Source organism: Paroedura picta, chromosome 13 (genome assembly GCF_049243985.1).
Source record: "Paroedura picta isolate Pp20150507F chromosome 13, Ppicta_v3.0, whole genome shotgun sequence".
NCBI classification, from domain to species: domain Eukaryota; kingdom Metazoa; phylum Chordata; class Lepidosauria; order Squamata; family Gekkonidae; genus Paroedura; species Paroedura picta.
In genome coordinates, this window is record NC_135381.1 from 42620414 (window position 1) to 42637440 (window position 17027).

The 17027-nt window shown below is 47.8% G+C and overlaps 1 protein-coding gene across 8 annotated transcripts in view; it reads right to left on the bottom strand.

Annotated features, from left to right (window-relative positions):
- The window catches only part of DCX (doublecortin), a 107212-nt gene that overhangs the window by 74715 nt on the left and 15470 nt on the right, over positions 1-17027 (bottom strand). For all 8 annotated transcript variants that reach the window (XM_077309318.1, XM_077309317.1, XM_077309314.1 and 5 more), the window contains exon 3: positions 8526-8866. In XM_077309318.1, the coding sequence (XP_077165433.1) occupies positions 8526-8866 (341 nt within the window). The remainder of the gene's footprint in view (positions 1-8525; positions 8867-17027) is intronic.

Sequence of the window (17027 nt, forward strand, 5' to 3'; positions counted from 1 at the left end):
GAGAGGGCCTGGATTGGGACCTCTCCCAGGGCGACGGCGCGAGTGCCAGCCCGCACAGCTCGGGCATGATGCGGGCAATCTCGGGGACAACCCCGGGGCCCGAGGAATTTTTGGAACGACACGTCACCCAGCGCAGGCGATTGTCAAAATACGACCGCCCTACTGGGGATGAGAGGTGGCCGGAGCACCTGGGACTGCCTAGCTACGCGCTGGAGCCTGTGGGTGAGACACAGGACTTGCAGTACAAGCTGGACAGTGTGACTAACTGGCTGCAGGATCTTTCGGGTCGGTTGGATCCGGAGGAGAAGCGCCGAACGCAACGCCTGCTGAAGGAAGTGCGTGGTGGTGGTGCGCACGATACCAGCCTGCGACGAGTGAGTGGTGGGCTTGCACTGCGGGAGCACGGCATGGCGGACACGCAAGCGGCAGCGGATGCTGAGGCGTTGGCCAGGGCCAGGGCGCAGCTGGAAATCGAGGCGGAGGCAGAGGCTCGAGCGAGAGAGCAACGCGAACAAGAAGGCGAGGGCGAGGAGCGAGAGGACGAAGGCGGCGCGGGCGGCGATGGAGCCGGAGGAGACGGCGCGGACGGAGGCGAGGACGCAGCGGCGGCGGCAGCAGCGGCGGCGGCGGCGGACGTTGCGGGAGCCGAGGCGGCGGCGGCAGCAGCGGCGCGCGAAGCGGCGCGAGCGGCAGCGCGAGCAGCGGAGGCAGCCCGGGTGGCGGAACGAGCAAGAGTGGTGGCGGGGAGAGGACGAGGCATCGGCCGCGGTGCAAGACCCCCAGCACCGGCCCCGGCACCGGCGGATTGGGGCCCGGGGCGCCTACCAGCCCACCTCCGGGGTGTGGAGATGCGGAGCACCTATAAATTCAAGGCTAAGTTTTCCGGAGACCCCTCCGATTTTCCTACGTTTCTGGTGCACCTCCAGGCCTACATGATGGAAATGGGGTTCACTTTCCAGGATGATGCTGAGAAAGTGCGTTTCGTGGGCCAAGCCTTAGAAGGCAAAGCAGCCAAGTGGTTTGTGGACTTGTACCGCTATCACCCCCAAGCCATTCGTGACTACAACCATTTCATGAGAGCCCTGCGCCAGATGTACGTGGAACCGTTCGAGCGAGAGACCGCGGAGAAGAAACTCAGGGCCCACCGACAAGGGAAGTTGTCAGTGGTCGAGTACGCCAGGGAGTTTAAAGAGCTGGCTTCCTCGGTGCCAGACTGGACGGAGCCCCAACGTGTGCTGTCGTTTGTGGGGGGCCTCAATCCTACTCTGGCAGACAAATGCCTCCTCCTGGAAGACCCGCTTACAGTCGAAGGTTGGGTCCAATTGGCTGGGGAGATGGAAAATCGATTGGAGCGAGCTTCGATGGTGCAAGTCCTGGCAGGCAAAACCGTGGCGAAAACTTCCACCCCGGCGAAAACCAAGCCCCGAGCCAAGTTGGAGCCGTCTGAGCGCACCCGGCGCATGGAAAAAGGGCTGTGCTTGGGTTGTGGCCAAGCGGGGCACTTTCTCGCAAACTGCCCCTCAAAAGCAACAGCGACCCCGAGGGCCGTGAGCAGCGCCCCACCGAAAGCCCAGCCTGCCAAGAAAACCACTCCCAAGAAAAGTGCCAAGTCTCTCCTGGTGCCAGTGGCTGCCGTGCCAGCAGTGGACGACTCGGAGGAGGGAAGCGGGCTGGAGGACGAGGATCAAGCCGAGGAGCAGTCGGGAAACGAGGACGGTCTGCTGTAAAGGCGCCCCGCCAGCAGGCCGCCAACAGGGGCAAACGCGTGGTGAGTGATTCCCCCTTACTACTCCTACCTGCCAAGCTCTCCAACCCCAAGTCGGGGAAAACAGTGGGAGTCCGGTGTATCGTGGACTCAGGGTGCACCCAATCCCTAGTGAGCCCGGCACTGGCCGAGACTTTGGGGGTGGGAAAGGTGCCGCTGAGGGAACCCTTGCCCATCACCCAATTGGATGGGAAATGTGCCCCCGGAGGGGAGGCCACGGCGAAAACGCGCCCAATGGACTTGGACATAAAAAAACATTGGGAGCAAATCCAGCCTTTGGTAGCCCCTCATTCTGCCTTCCCTTGTGTGTTAGGGTTGGATTGGCTGAAGGAACATGACCCCCTAGTGAAGTGGAAAGAAGGGACCGTGGACTTTACCTCTCCCGCCTGCGAGCAGCACGCTCGACCGCGGGATTCCCCACTGACGGGGGTTGTGGCCGCTTTGGGATCGGGGGGGACAGCGCTCCCTCCTGAGTATCGAGACTTTGCTGATGTGTTCGCGGAGGTAGAGTGCAACCAACTGCCCCCCCACCGTAAAACTGACTGTGCCATTGAATTAAAGAAAGGGGAACCACTCCCCAAGGCCAAACTTTATTCCATGAGCCCCCGGGAAATGGCGGAGCTTAGAGAATTTTTGGATAAGAACTTGGCGAGGGGTTTTATTAGACCGGCCACATCTTCATTGGCGGCCCCGGTCCTTTTTGTAAAAAAGAAGGACGGTTCGCTACGTTTGTGTACTGACTACCGTGGGTTGAATGCGGTCTCCACCTGCAATGCCTACCCGCTCCCCCTGATAAAAGACTTGTTGGGCCACTTGGGGAAGGCACGAATTTTTACGAAACTGGATTTGAGGGAAGCCTATTACCGAGTTCGGATCAAGAAGGGGCACGAATATCTAACGGCTTTTAACACCCCCCTGGGGCAATTTGAGTACACCGTAATGCCGTTCGGCCTCGCCGGCGCTCCGGGCGTGTTCATGAATATGATTAATGAAATTATGCATGATTTATTGTACCAAGGGGTGTTGGTTTACATTGATGATATTCTTGTGTATTCTGAGAATGTTGAGAGTCATGCTGATCTGGTACGCGAAGTGCTCAACCGCTTGCGAAAGCACCAATTGTTTGCTAAACTGTCTAAATGTGAGTTCCACCGCGATGCGGTGGAGTTTCTGGGGTTCCGTGTCTCCCAAGCGGGGATTGAGATGGACCCTGGCAAGGTGCGTGACTTGCTGGCTTGGGAACCTCCCCGCACCAGGAGGCAACTGCAAAGCTTCCTAGGGTTCGCTAATTTTTACAGGACTTTCATCCCCAATTTTGCCAAAGTGGCGCTGCCCCTCACTGACTTGTTGAAAACCAAACAAGGGGGAAAAACGGCGAGCCGCCCGGGGACGCCCCTTCTGTGGACTCCCCCCTGTCAAAACGCATTCGACAAACTAAAGTTGTTGTTTACGTCCGAACCCGTACTGGCCCATGCTGACCCTTCTAAGCAATTCACTGTACAAGTAGATTCCTCGGACGTAGCAATGGGGGCCGTGATCCTCCAAGAGGGGGAGGACGGAAAGTTACACCCGCTGGCCTATCTGTCAAAGAAATTCTCGGGGGCAGAGCGAAATTGGGCAATTTGGGAAAAAGAGGCGGCTGCAGTAAAATTGGCCCTTTCCACCTGGAGGCATTGGCTAGAAGGATCCGCGATCCCATTTGTAGTCTGGACGGATCATAAAAACCTTCAGGCACTTAAGCAGCCCCGATCGCTTTCCGCCAAGCAAATGAGATGGGCAGAGTTTTTCGCCCGTTTCAACTTCTCCCTAAAGCATCTGCCGGGTAAAATGAACTTTTTGGCAGATGCATTATCACGCCTGCCCCAGTACAACAGCAAACGAGACCCATTGGTGGACACCGTTTTCACCCCCGCCCAACTAGGGATGGCCGCCGTGACGCGCAGCCACGTAAAGACTGATACGCCCATCCCAGGGGGCTGGGTCCAGAAGGAGATGTCACAAGATCCGGAGTTTTGCTCCCTCCGCCCTGATCTGACTGAGAAGGGGGGGCTCTTTTTTAAGGGCGAGAGACTCTTTGTTCCTGTTGCGGCCAGGGGAAAAGTTTTGAAACTTTGCCACGACGCAAAAACTGCTGGACACTTTGGTTTTGTAAAAACTCTGCACCTAGTCAGGAGACAATATTGGTGGCCGTCCCTGCGCAAAGATGTGGAGAAATATGTGCAGGGATGCCCTATTTGTATTGCCTCAAAACCGGTTGGGGGCAAGAAAAAGGGGCTATTGCAACCACAGCCCACCCCCTCTCGTCCATGGACAGATGTCACTATGGACTTTATTACGGACCTCCCTCCCAGCCATGGGAACACCGTTATATGGGTGGTAGTGGATGCTTTTTCCAAACAGGCTCACTTCATTCCCTGCACGGGGGTGCCTTCAGCACCAAAATTGGCTTCTCTTTTCATTGAGCACGTGGTACGTCTGCACGGGATCCCGACACGTGTCCTGACGGATCGGGGCCCCCAGTTCGTTTCTAAGTTTTGGAGGGAACTCCTGAGACTTTTGGGGGTGGAGCAAGCCCTCACTTCAGGCTATCACCCTGAATCAAATGGCCAGACCGAAAGGGTAAACCAAATCCTGGAACAGTACTTACGTTGTTTCATCAATCACCAGCAGGACAATTGGGTCTCTTTATTACCGATGGCTGAATTTGCCTACAACAATGGGGTTCACGCCTCAACTGGGGTATCACCTTTCAAAGTAGTGTATGGGACTGATTTAGCAACAGCCCCCACCTGGGAGCTCCACTCCACTGAGGCTCCTGACATAAATAAATGGGCAGCCACCATCAGTACAGGTTGGCCAGAAATTGTAGCTAGCCTCAAGGAGGCAAAACAAGCCTATAAAGCTCAAGCGGATAAGAAAAGAGTACCTGCACCTGACTGGAAAGTAGGAGACCTGGCCTATTTGTCTACTAAGAACCTGAGGTGCCAACAGAAGTCAAAGAAACTTGGCCCTAAATACGTGGGGCCATTTAAAGTGATAAAACTGATTAATACTGTGACTGTTGAGCTAGCTTTACCAAAGACTTATAGGAATGTGCATCCGGTTTTTCATTCCAGCTTGCTGCGGAGAGCTCCGGTCCCTGACGAGTGGCACCCTCCTCCAGACCAGCCTGTGCCAATTTTCATCGATAAAGACACCCACTATGAAGTCAACCAAATTTTAGACTCTCGTTTGCACAAGGGTCGCCTTCAATATCTGGTCGATTGGAAAGATTTCCCCTCGGGGGACAAGGAGTGGGTGGAGGCAAAGAATGTGAAGGCACCCCGCCTCCTCCGGGCTTTCCATCGAGCATTCCCGGATTGTCCTCGCCCGGTAGATGCCGGCTAGATGGAGGAGTGAAGTTAGTTTTAATGCGGAGGGATGTCAGGATTGTAGAATCTCTGTCATAAATTAGCCTGAGTTCCTCCATGTCAGTTATACTGCTTAATTGAACCTGGCGCCTGCTAGCCCCGGCCTTGTAGTTTGTAGCAATAAAATAGAATAGTGATGTTATTCTAACCTTATCTTGTTATGGGCACACAGGGTTGTTGTCAATTCTCTCAAGGATGGGAGTTTGGAATCCTGTTGTTGTTTCACATATGTCTTTTCTCACTAACCCCCCTCCTTGGGAACTGTCAAGTTTTGGGCGGGAGAAATGTATTGATAAGCTGAGGCAAATCTGGCTTCGAGTCAGATTTGACTTTCAGTCCAATGCGTATAGTGCTAATCAATAAAACTATTTTCTTTTGAATAAGTTTTGTTGTGAGTTTCCTGTGCGTCTGACACTCACCCCACAAGGCCCCTACCGGCATCAGAAAGCCTACCCCATTTCCCAGCCGAGAACTTGGATCTTCTGGCCATCAGGGGTCCTTATCCAGTGAAGTGTCCACTTGGGAAACTCCTAGCAAGGTGCACACCTCATTTGTTGCTTCCCAGGCCACTTGGCCATGGCAAGCCCCCGCCTACCCAGCCAGTTGGTGCTTGCTCACAACTTACCACCTCTTCAAGGAGGCCCCTACCATAGGGGGTCTTTTTAAAAAAAATGTATTTGATACAGCACTGTGGCCAGATAAAACAGATAGCGAGAAAAAACATTTCCCAGCTGAGACAAAAATTATAATAACCAAACTCTCAACAAGAACTGTACCGTCTGAAATCATAACCCTTAAACAAGGACAGGTGTGTGGGAAGCTGTTCCAGGCATGGTCCAGCAAAAGAGGGTGGGATGGTGCATGTGGTGCCTTTAATAGCCCCTCCCTGGAGGATGCTGCATCATCATTCTGATTGATTCAGATTCAGAGTACCTTTATTGGCATAAAATTGCAAAGCATAAAACGAAAATTTCAAACAGTTCCAGATGTAAAATCTATCGTAAAAGATTTTCATTTAAAATTGCCAGTAAAACGTTTTCTACTTTTATAATAGTTGCTGAGTCCCTCATATTTAATATCATTTTAATCCAGTGTTTCTCATTAACACAACTGAATTTCAATTTCTTCAGATAATTAGCTAACGGGCGACGATATATTTCAAACTTAGGACACACCAGAAGTATATGGTGCAACGTGTCAGGGACACGACATCCATGTAAACAGTATCTCTCCTGAGGAGGGATCTTCAAAAATCTACCTCGGGTGACATTTGAGGGAAAGATGTTTAAGCGAGCTACTAGAAATGCTCTTCTTAACTGATGTGTCTCCAAAATTTGGAGATACATGGGCATTGATTTGTAAGATAAGGGAATATCCCAGAAGCGGGGAGAACATACACTGTTGTTAGAGGAGCCCAGAATCTGGGTATCCTGATCTTCTAGTCTCTGTGATATTAGGTTTAGTATCGTTCTTTCGTCTTGCATGCTAAGGGATGACATGTCCAGATCCATAATTTGAAGTTTCTTTGACATTTTGCCCAGCTAGCCAAAAGAATAAGGGTCACTCAAAAGGTTAATTTTTTGTTTTTTGTTTTTTGTTTTTTATTTTTCTGTAAATGCTTTTTATAAGAACAAATAACAATTAAAAATTGATTAAAAAAAAAGGTTAATTAACAAACTACATGTTTGAGCATGGAAATAAATTTTTAACCAGTCTTTAAAGGACTGAAACCAAGCCCAGGCTTCTAGATTCTGTTGCCCAAGTTTTGCGACAAGTGTATGATTTGCCACACAGTTTGGGACTCCTAGCAAATTTCTGAAAAAGAAAGATTGGATGTTCTCTAATTTATTATTAAATGCATCCATCCATATTGGGATTCCATAAAGAATCTGAGGAATTATTTTGGCATTGTAGATTTTAATGTCTGCTTGAAGGTTTTTGTTGCCTTTTTGATGATCAAACTTGGCTAAACTTGCTTTAGGATGCTTTGGGCTGATCCTGCGTTGAACAGGGGGTTGGACTAGATGGCCTGTATGTCCCCTTCCAACTCTATGATTCTATGATTCTACAAGGGACAACTGGCCTTTTGCAGATTTGATTGTTTTTTCTCTATGGTTGGCCCAACTGTTATTATAAGTAAAGTTTATGCCTAAATACATGTTGTGATTGATCTGTTCTATATGTTTACCATTTATTATCCAGGGAAACTTATATTGGGTCTTTGCAAATACCATGATCTTCGTTTTTTCAAAGTTTATTTTTAGTTGATTGTCACTACAGTAATCTCTGAATGACCGGAGATAGCGTATAAGGCCAACTCGAGTTCTAGATAAGATAACTGTGTCATCTGCGTATAAAAGAAGAGGAGTGGGTCTTTTGCCAAGAATGGGTAGATAACCATTAACTTTGTCAAAACAGAAGGGTAAGTCACTTAAGAAAAGGTTAAATAACTGAGGGGCAAGGATGCAGCCTTGTTTCACTCCTATGTTTATTTGGATATTTGGTGTTTAATTTCCCTCAGCAGAATATTTGACTTGGCAGTGGTTGTTATGATGGAGCTGTTTTAATAGAAAGAGTAGACGCTGGTCTATGTCTAGGTTGTTTAATTTTATCCAGAGTTTCTCTCTGGAAACTGAGTCAAAGGCTGCTTTTAAATCCATAAAGGCAACAAATAATTTGCCCCTCTTAGGTTTGGTGTATTTCTGGCTTTAAAAAGCTAAAACAGTACAATGAACTAAGGTAGTGTATCCCTTCCTAAACCCTATTTGCTCTGGCCCTATGATGTAATTGTTGGATGTCCAGTTTATAAGTTTAGTGGCCAGATATTGCTTTAGGATGCTTTGGGCTGATCCTGCGTTGAGCAGGGGGTTGGACTAGATGGCCTGTATGGCCCCTTCCAACTCTATGATTCTATGATTCTATGATATTTTGCAAAGAGCTTACCTACAGCTGACAATAAACTGCATCATCATTCTAGGCCACTCCAACGCACCCTCCAGCATGCGCAGCCTGGCGTACCTTCTTCATGGCTCCCTAGCCCCAGCCGCGTCAATCCTGTGGCTAAGGTAAATCACGCCGCTATTGTTTTAAATGTAAAATGTTTTAAACCTGTTTTTATTATGAACTGGTGAGAGCCACCTTGAGCCTTCAGGGAAGGGCAGCATATAAATTAGATAATTAATTAATTAATAACTGGGTTCCCATTCCCAGATCCATTCCTCAAGAAGAAGCCAGGGTTTATAAGTAACCAGATCGCCAGGGAAGCCTCATGGGGCACATACAGTTTTATAGCACTTTGATGTACAGATAGAAGAGTTAAGAGACCAGGTGGGTGGCCTGGAAGGCCCTACCTGTTTCCCATCCAGAGTGTAGAGCTTTTTGACGACTCCCGTTTCAAGCTTTATGGCTTCTGTGATATCAGTGAGGACTTGTTCAAAGGAATGGGCCGTCTTCTTGTTCAAGAGCACACGCACCGCCTTCCTCGGCTTCACCCCGCTCCGGATGATGGTCACCAGCTTGGGACGCACAAAATCCTTGTTCTCCCTGGCCTGGGCACTGTTGCTGCTGGCCAGGGACTGAGGTGCTTTCATGTTGGCTGAGGTCTTCACATTGACGGACCAGTTCGGGTTGACGTTCTTGGTATATTCCACTTTTTTAAAGAAGTTGTCCGAAGAACATACATAGCTTTCACCTTTGGAGGAGAGAAGCAGAGGAGTGGTTAGAAAATGAGAGGGACCAAGCAGCATGTCATTTGTCTTCCTGCAGGAGCTGGAAGGAGAGAAGAAGTCTAGTTTGTGTAACTGCTCCTTAGGCACCTCTGAAACATTCTTTAGGCTTCAAGAAACCCCAGAAGTGGCATGATTGTACAGAGTATGATTGGGAACCACAGCTGTGGACACACCCACTTGGGGCCCGCCCCTTCCCACCCCTTCCAAGCCCATCATTGGCCATTTTGGGAGGGGTGGGTGGGTCTACATGACTATATATGGTCATATCACCCGATAACTGTTTCACAAATTATAAAAATATGTTGAAAAAATTAATTAACTCCCACCCATCTGGGAAACATTTCCAGGGCCTCCAAGGTATTGGTTCTGACCTTTCAGGCTTTATGCGGCTTGAGCCCTACTTACCTGTGGGACGTCTACTTTCTTACGCAGGGCACATCACTCTGTGGGTATGAATTTGCTGAAGGCCCCAGGAGGTGCACCTGGCCTCGACCAGGGCCAGGGCCTTTTCGGTCTTGGCCCCTACCTGGTGGAACGAGCTCCCAGATGAGCTGTGGGCCCTGTTGGGACTTTCTGAGTTTCACAGGGCCTGCAAGGTGGAGCTCTTCCTCCAGGCATTTGGTTAATGCTGGGCAGGAGCCTGGGGTATGTGATGAGCCCCTCTCCCCCCCCCCCCCCAGCTCCTGGGTTCAGTGTTAGACTGTGCCGGGAGCCTTATGCCCATCTTATCTGCCAGCCTTAACTCCATTGGCACCAAGACCAATGCTCCGGAATGTGGGGAGGGTATGTTTTTCTTAGATCATATGAGATACCACCATTTGATGTGTTATTAAGGACTGTTTTAAGGGGTCATTAATCATATGTTTTTATTGGATGTTGCAATGTCTATCTTTTGTGAACCACCGCGAGACAGCTTGCTGGGAATGGCAGTTTAAAAATGTAAACTTAAATAAAATACCAATCAGAAACCTCAGGGTTTCACAAAACCCTGGTTGAGAAAGGCTAGCATAGGCAGATGTCTAAAACAGTGGAAACTACAAATTCTGCCACATGGCTATGATAACATTGTCTCCCTTTCTATACACCAGCGGATGCTCAAAAGAGAAAGGGCAGGAAGTCCATATGGATTTGTATAAGAAGAAGAAGAAGAAGAGTTGGTTCTTATATGCTGCTTTTCCCTACCCAAAGGAGGCTCAAAGCGGCTTACAGTCGCCTTCCCATTCCTCTCCCCACAACAGACACCCTGTGGGGTGGGTGAGGCTGAGAGAGCACTGATATCACTGCCCGGTCAGAACAGTTTTATCAGTGCCGTGGCGAGCCCAAGGTCACCCAGCTGGCAGCATGTGGGGGAGCGCAGAATCGAACCTGGCATGCCAGATTACAAGTCCGCACTCCTAACCACTACACCAAACTGGCTCTACACCAAACTGGCTATAAGTCATACCCTGTAGTCCCATGCAAAGTTACTCCACTGATATCAGTGGACTACTTTGGTACACCAAGATATTGGTCATACAGACACAAGGAAAACACCCCTGTAATACTGCGATCCTACACCCAGTTCTTTCTGTCTGACCCAATGGTTCTCAACCTTCCTAATGCCGCGACCCTTTCATCCAGTCCCTCCTGTTGTGGTGACCCCCAACCATAAAATTATGCACGTCTTGTTTCACAGAAATTAAGCCAAAACTGACCCATGGCATGAAGATTGTGACTGTGTATACATTGGTTTCCCCCCATGATTTCTCAGTTCAGTGCTGCCTCTTGTCCTGCCAAGCTGTGCCACCACCTGGAGCACCTGGCAGGAGACTGTGCAGTGCTGGAGGAACTGCTGGAGTGGCTGGCAGCCGAGCACGGGCGCCGGCAGGAGGAGCAGCAACAGTGGCAGCCCCCCCCCAGGCCAAGCTGCTCGCCCTGCCACAACCCCTGTGAAAAGGGATCCTGAACCCCAGGGTGAGAACCACTGGTCTATCCCTATTGAAATCAATGAGCTTAGGCTTGCATACAGCCAGCATGGTATAACAGACAGAGGAGCAGACAAAGGCCTTGTAGGACCCGGCTTTGAATCCCCCCATCTACCATGGAAATTTGCTAGGTTACCTTGGGCCTGTCACAGTGTTTAATGTTCCCTATGCCACGATGCTCTACAAAGACAAAAAAACATTTCTCTAGATATATTGTTGGGTTTTTTTGTGCTCATGGCAGTTAAATGGCTGATAAAGATGAGCTCAGTTGGAGTGATGCCACGGAATGTCCATAAATATTGCGACTGTTCATAAATCACAATAAACAACAATGACAACACATCTATATTCAAAATGCATTAAGTGGATAACTTCGTTGGAGATGCTCTTTCACGTTAAAAACTAGGTTTTTGCTATCATGTACAAAAAGAAAGGCTTGCGCAGAACGGGAGAGAATCACACTCTCTGATACACTTCTTGTAAGGACAATTTATTAGATATCTAGCATAGCATAGCAAATGTGCGTTCTGGAATTCACTAAAAGAGAAATGAATTGTGGCAATTGCAATAAAACATTGTCAGCTAATGCTGCCACCACTGATAAATCAATATTGAAAGGTATTAATGTTTTGTTATGCGTTACCTTGGGGACTCTTTGGCACAGAAAAAATTTAAATAAAGAAGGAAATGTATATGCTGCAATGTTTTAGCAGCTCCAAGCTACGATTATCTAAAAAAGCTACTGCCAGACTCAACAGACAGCTGTAGAATAAAAATCAACGGTAAAAAGAAACCCTAAATTCAGCTCTTAATTTATCAGATGTCACTTACCACATTATGGATTCTGATCATACCCTCGCTACAGCTTCACAGTTGGAAGTAAGTCTCTAATTCAATGGGCTTTCTTTAGAGTCATCATATATAGAATCAGTTGTAAGGTGTGTTCCCATGTAATTTTTATTTTATTTATTAGATTTTTATACCGTACTTCCATACGGCTCAGGGCGGTTTATATATAAAATTATGGGGGATTCCTGGAACAACCTAACATATAACATAGTCGAATACAACAACAATAATCTAATAGTGGTTATGAATAACCACTGTAGCGGCAGAAAGATTCAAGCGGGTCACCGAGTTGGTCTGAAACAGCAGAGCAAAGTTGGAGTTCAAAGGGACCTTTAAGCCCAACCAAGTTTGATTCAAGGTATAAGTGTTCATGTGCATGCACACTACCTCAGATAAATCAGGGACATTGTATCTGAAGAAGTGTGCATGCACATGAGCACGGTCACATGAATAAAACTTTGTTGGTCTTAAAGGTGCTACAAGACTCTAAATTTGTACTGTAGCAGCAGAAAAGAGCCAGGAGCACCTTCAATATTAACCACATTTGTGGTAGAGGAGGAACTATTGTGAGTCACTGCTCATTTCTTCATATAGAAAAGAGCCAGAATCCAGGAGCACCTTCAAGACTAACAACTTTTGTGGCAGGGAAGGCGCTCTCATGAGTCACAGCTCACTTCTTCATGCTAAGGAAATGTGTGGAGCCAAAGTAGCACTCCAATTCCCATCCTCGCACCTGCCTCCCTCTGCCTTCTCCTAGGGAAGGTTTTTTTTTTTTTAAGCAAACTGCCTGGAGCAACGAATAGGCATTTAATTGTGCAGGCAAAGCAACCCCCCCCCCCCAGTTAAAACACCAAGAATGCCTCTTTAAATTCCCCTCCCCAAAATTGGGAATGAATTTAATTTTTTAAAGATTCAAGGCTCATTATTCCATAAAGGGTGACATTATAAAAAGCACTATGCATCTATGATTAGATACATAGGCGTTTCAATGGAGAAGTTTTACTTAAAAAAAAATTAGCTGCCATTGCGGGTACTTTAAAACATGGAGAAAGGTGATTGGCAGCCTGGCTTGATCAACAGGTGGAGGAGAGTCACATAGAAAGCACATTGCTCTCTTCTGCCATTTCAAGCAGGCATGCAGAGTGCTAAGAAGCGCAAGAAGGCAGCAGATGGAAGTGAGAGAGCCAGAAGGTGAGGAATGGCCAGAGGCGTGATTATTATTTAGTGTTACACTATTTTGCTGGTGTAACACTATTTTTTTTCAGTGTGCGGTACTGCCCTGTGGATGGGCAGGTAGTTGTGAGTTCCTGCATTATGCAGAGCGTTGGACTAGATGACCCTGGAGGTGCCTTCTGACTCTATGATTCTATGATTCTAATAACAAAAGACAATAAACAAGATCTGAACAACAACCTACTTCTGTATACAATTAACTATCACATCGAAAGATCTGCTTGCGCCCCTTACAAACATTTCCAGCTGTAGTTCAGCATTTAACTGGGCTGCACAGCAGGGAATCAATGTCTAGAGGGAAGAGAAGCTCAGTCTCTTCTTCAGCTCTGATGACACCACTGATTTATGACAACCCTGCAGATTTTTCAAGGCAAGAGACCGCTGGGATATTTGGTTAAAATGACAGTTTGCTCAATCATAGAAGCATGATACTGAATGCTCGCAGGGAGCATACTGCGGGAGACAGGGGGGGGGGATTAAACTTCAAGTATTCAAGTAGATTCAGTTCACATTAAGGCTTCAGTCAAAAGGAGAGAGGGAAGCCTAATCTAAACTGTGCTTTCCCTATCACAAATGGTCAGTTTGTGCAGCATCATGTGTGTGGGAGGATGAGGGCACTGATTCTACAACAGGGACCTGCAGAGACCTGTGCCTCCATGGAAGGCCATGTGAAATGAGAGAAGATGATAAGAGAAAGAGGAGGGTCTAGTGGGCAGCTCTCAGGTTAAGAGAAAGAAAGGCATCCTTTCAAGGAGATAGCACCTATACATTCTTAGAATGATGCAGTGTTCCCCCGTTTCCAGGCATGTTATGTCGTTTAACAAAGATATTCAGAGGCAGTTTGCCATTGGCAACTTCTGGACTTCCTTGGTGCCCTCCTCTCCAAGAACCAACCAAGGCCAACACTGCTTCACTTTTGAGAGCTGACAAGAGAGGATTTGCCTGGGCAATCCAAGGCTGATTATGCACTTACTTTGTGGATCCTGCTGAATTCTGATCAATTATAACTCGGGTCTTCCTCTACCCCCCTTCACCATTGAAACAGAAAGTGTTCTGCAGCTCGGAACGAAGAAGCCTTTGAACTGACACCCTGGCCAATCAGGGCTTTTCTACAGCGTCGGAGGATCAAGGCAGCTACTTAGTTTGGGACAAGCAGAGAGGTGCACCTGTACTCATGCCGATGTTTCAAATATCGAGGGTTATATCCACTCCAGGATATTGTGCGGGAAAGGTAGGGTCACTCCGCATCAATCCTGTTTGTTGCACAGGGAAAATTTAAATCAGCCAAAATCAAAATGGAAATCACATTCAGTGTTGATGGCAGGGACTGAATTGTCCTGGGATTGGAATAAAAGCTCCATGCAGATTTAGTCCAGGTCAGGACCAGGTTGGGCTTAGGGGGACCAAATTCCAAAGGGTCCAGACTAGCTATGCAAGACACACAATACTTTTATCTTGTAGGTCTGGGTGGTGAGAAAGGGAATCTTTGTTTGGGAGACCATGGGGCACCCTGCAGCCTTCGAGATGTATGGGAGACACGGGACATTCAAGGGATGTCTTCCCTTTGCACATTCTTCTACCAGGCCTATGGTTGAAGCCAGTCTGGCTTTAAAAGACTGTGGCCTTCCCTCTCCTCCTCACCACCCCCCCCCCCATTTAGGGGGCATTTTAACATCATAATCACTGAATTTGCCAACTATACTGCAGCAGCTATGGAATTTATTGTCTATTTACAACTGAACGGGGCAACAGCTCTTAGAGCATTAGGGATTATTTTTTTAAATAAAGTTTTTCTGCCCTTGTGGTCTTACCTCAGAGCTCTCCCTGTGACCTTGTGTGTCCTTACCTTATGACCACCTGCCCAGGAAGTGAGCAGAGAAACTCCCTCCATTCAACATATGGCACGAACTCTTAACAGGTTTAGATCACAAGGAAGCTTCTAATAAGCTTACCACAACTGGGCGGTTAGCATTTCCCTCCTGACTGATTCTCTGCGGCTAATGCCAATGCTGTCAGAGGGAAATGACAGAAAATCCTCCTCATCAACAGATATCTTAAACTGGGATTTGATGCACAAATAGAGACAGACCACACATGTCTTTTCTTTTTTAAACCCTGCAGTAATTCCAGGAAGACCTCCTTCCTTCCTCAGAGAGGAATTAAACCTTTCTGCAAAGCAAATGCTGATTTTAATGACAGACATGTTTCTTGTTGTTTTTGGCAAATGGCTGTTTTAGCTTTGATTCCAGAAGCAGCATTCTGTATAGCCCAACTCCTTGCATTTTAATCTGTGCGTGGGTCGCCTGGGGGCGTTTTGTGGGAAAGTCAAGCCGTGAACACAGTAAATAAATGATGAAGTTTGTGGCAATTTAATACCCTGACATTATGCAAATCGTTAGGCTGAGGTTGTGATGGAGAGCTGCAGCCATCTGGGTGAGAGACAAGAACAAAAATACCCTTGAAGGGTAGGAGATCTGTGTCACCTCGATCCCTATGATATTTACAGCACAGCTGTAACCGTATCCTCAGACCATATGGAGCACCATTCAAGCTGTTGAAAATCTCCAATGACCCTCTCAATGAAATACTAGAAGAGTCAGGCATGGCTGGACCAACTGAAGTGCCATCTTCCAAGAAGCACATCCCAGGATTCCTTGCACTGCCGCAGCTCATATCTGGTCTGTGGCCATCAGGCGGACAATGAGTTCTCTGCACAACTACCTTCAGAAGGCTGCCCTGATGCTAACTATGTCCTACCATTAAGATTGCCAACCTTCAGGTGAGGGTTGAAGATTGCTTGGAATTACAACTGATCTCAAGCCAACAGTTTCCATGAAGAAAATGGCTGCTCTGTAGGGTGGACTATATAGAATTATACACCACCGAGGTCTTGGGCAGAGCTTCTCCTCAACATGCAGAAGGCCCAAGGTTCACACCCCAATTCCAATTACAAGGGAACAGGTGGTAGGTGAGGTGAAAGGCCTCTAGCTGAGACCCTGGAAAGACCCTGGGGATGGTCTATGGTTCAGTGGTAGAGCCTCTGCTTGGCATGCAGAAAGGGTCAAGTTCTCCAGCATCTCCAGTTGAAAGGACCAGGCAATATGTAGAAGACCTCCACCTGAGATCTTGGAGTGCCATTGCCAGTCTGAGCAGACAATGGTGACCTTGATGGACAGATGGTCAGCTTCACATGTTCATTTATGCAAGTATGCGTATGTGTTGTTTAACGCAGGCAATTGCTGCTATTCATCCCCAGGATTGCAGCCAAGGAACGGGAGGGGGTGCAGTTTCAAAGCTCAGAGTGCTGCAGCACTGGTCTTGTGTGAACAAGACCTAAATTCAAATTCCTACCCAGTCCCAGAGCTACCTGGATGAGACCATGCCAATTGCTATCTGACGAGGTTATGCATGTGTATGTTCACTGCCATTAGGTCGCTCCTGATTTATGTTGTCACTTCTGACTAATAATGTTATCTGTATCTGTTTCCTGTTCCCTGTAAACTGTCCTGAGCCTTCGGGGGAGGGTGGTATATCAATATCAATATCAATATCAATATTGGCCCTATGAATTAATTAACCTACCGTTAACAGCCTTGCTCACGTCTTGCAAACAGAGTACCATGACTTCCTTGATGAAGGTAATTTCCACACTAGGGGTGCTGTTCGGATTTGCATTGTTAAATTTCAGTGCATTTCAGCACTGAAAAACACTTCTTCAGGTGCAGACCTTACTTACCCCCCCCACACACACACACACAAAGGAAAACCTGAGTTCATCCTTTCAAGCAGGATCTAATGGGGTCTAATTCGGGGCTGTTCGGGGCATTCAGGTTTTCTCCCAGACCCACCATTTTGAGTCGAGGCACACCCCTTTCCTCATCAGCAACCCCCTTTCCCCCCTCCCTCCCTCCATTCCCAAAAATCTGCCATTTTTTAAAGGGGCGATCACATTACAACACTGTTTCTAAGTTTTAAAAAAGCAGTTTTGCACAGCAGCATTATAACACTGGGGGAATACAATGGGTGCTAGATTTGGGTGGTGGCTGTTGGAAAAACTCTGCGGATGGCCTCTCCCTCC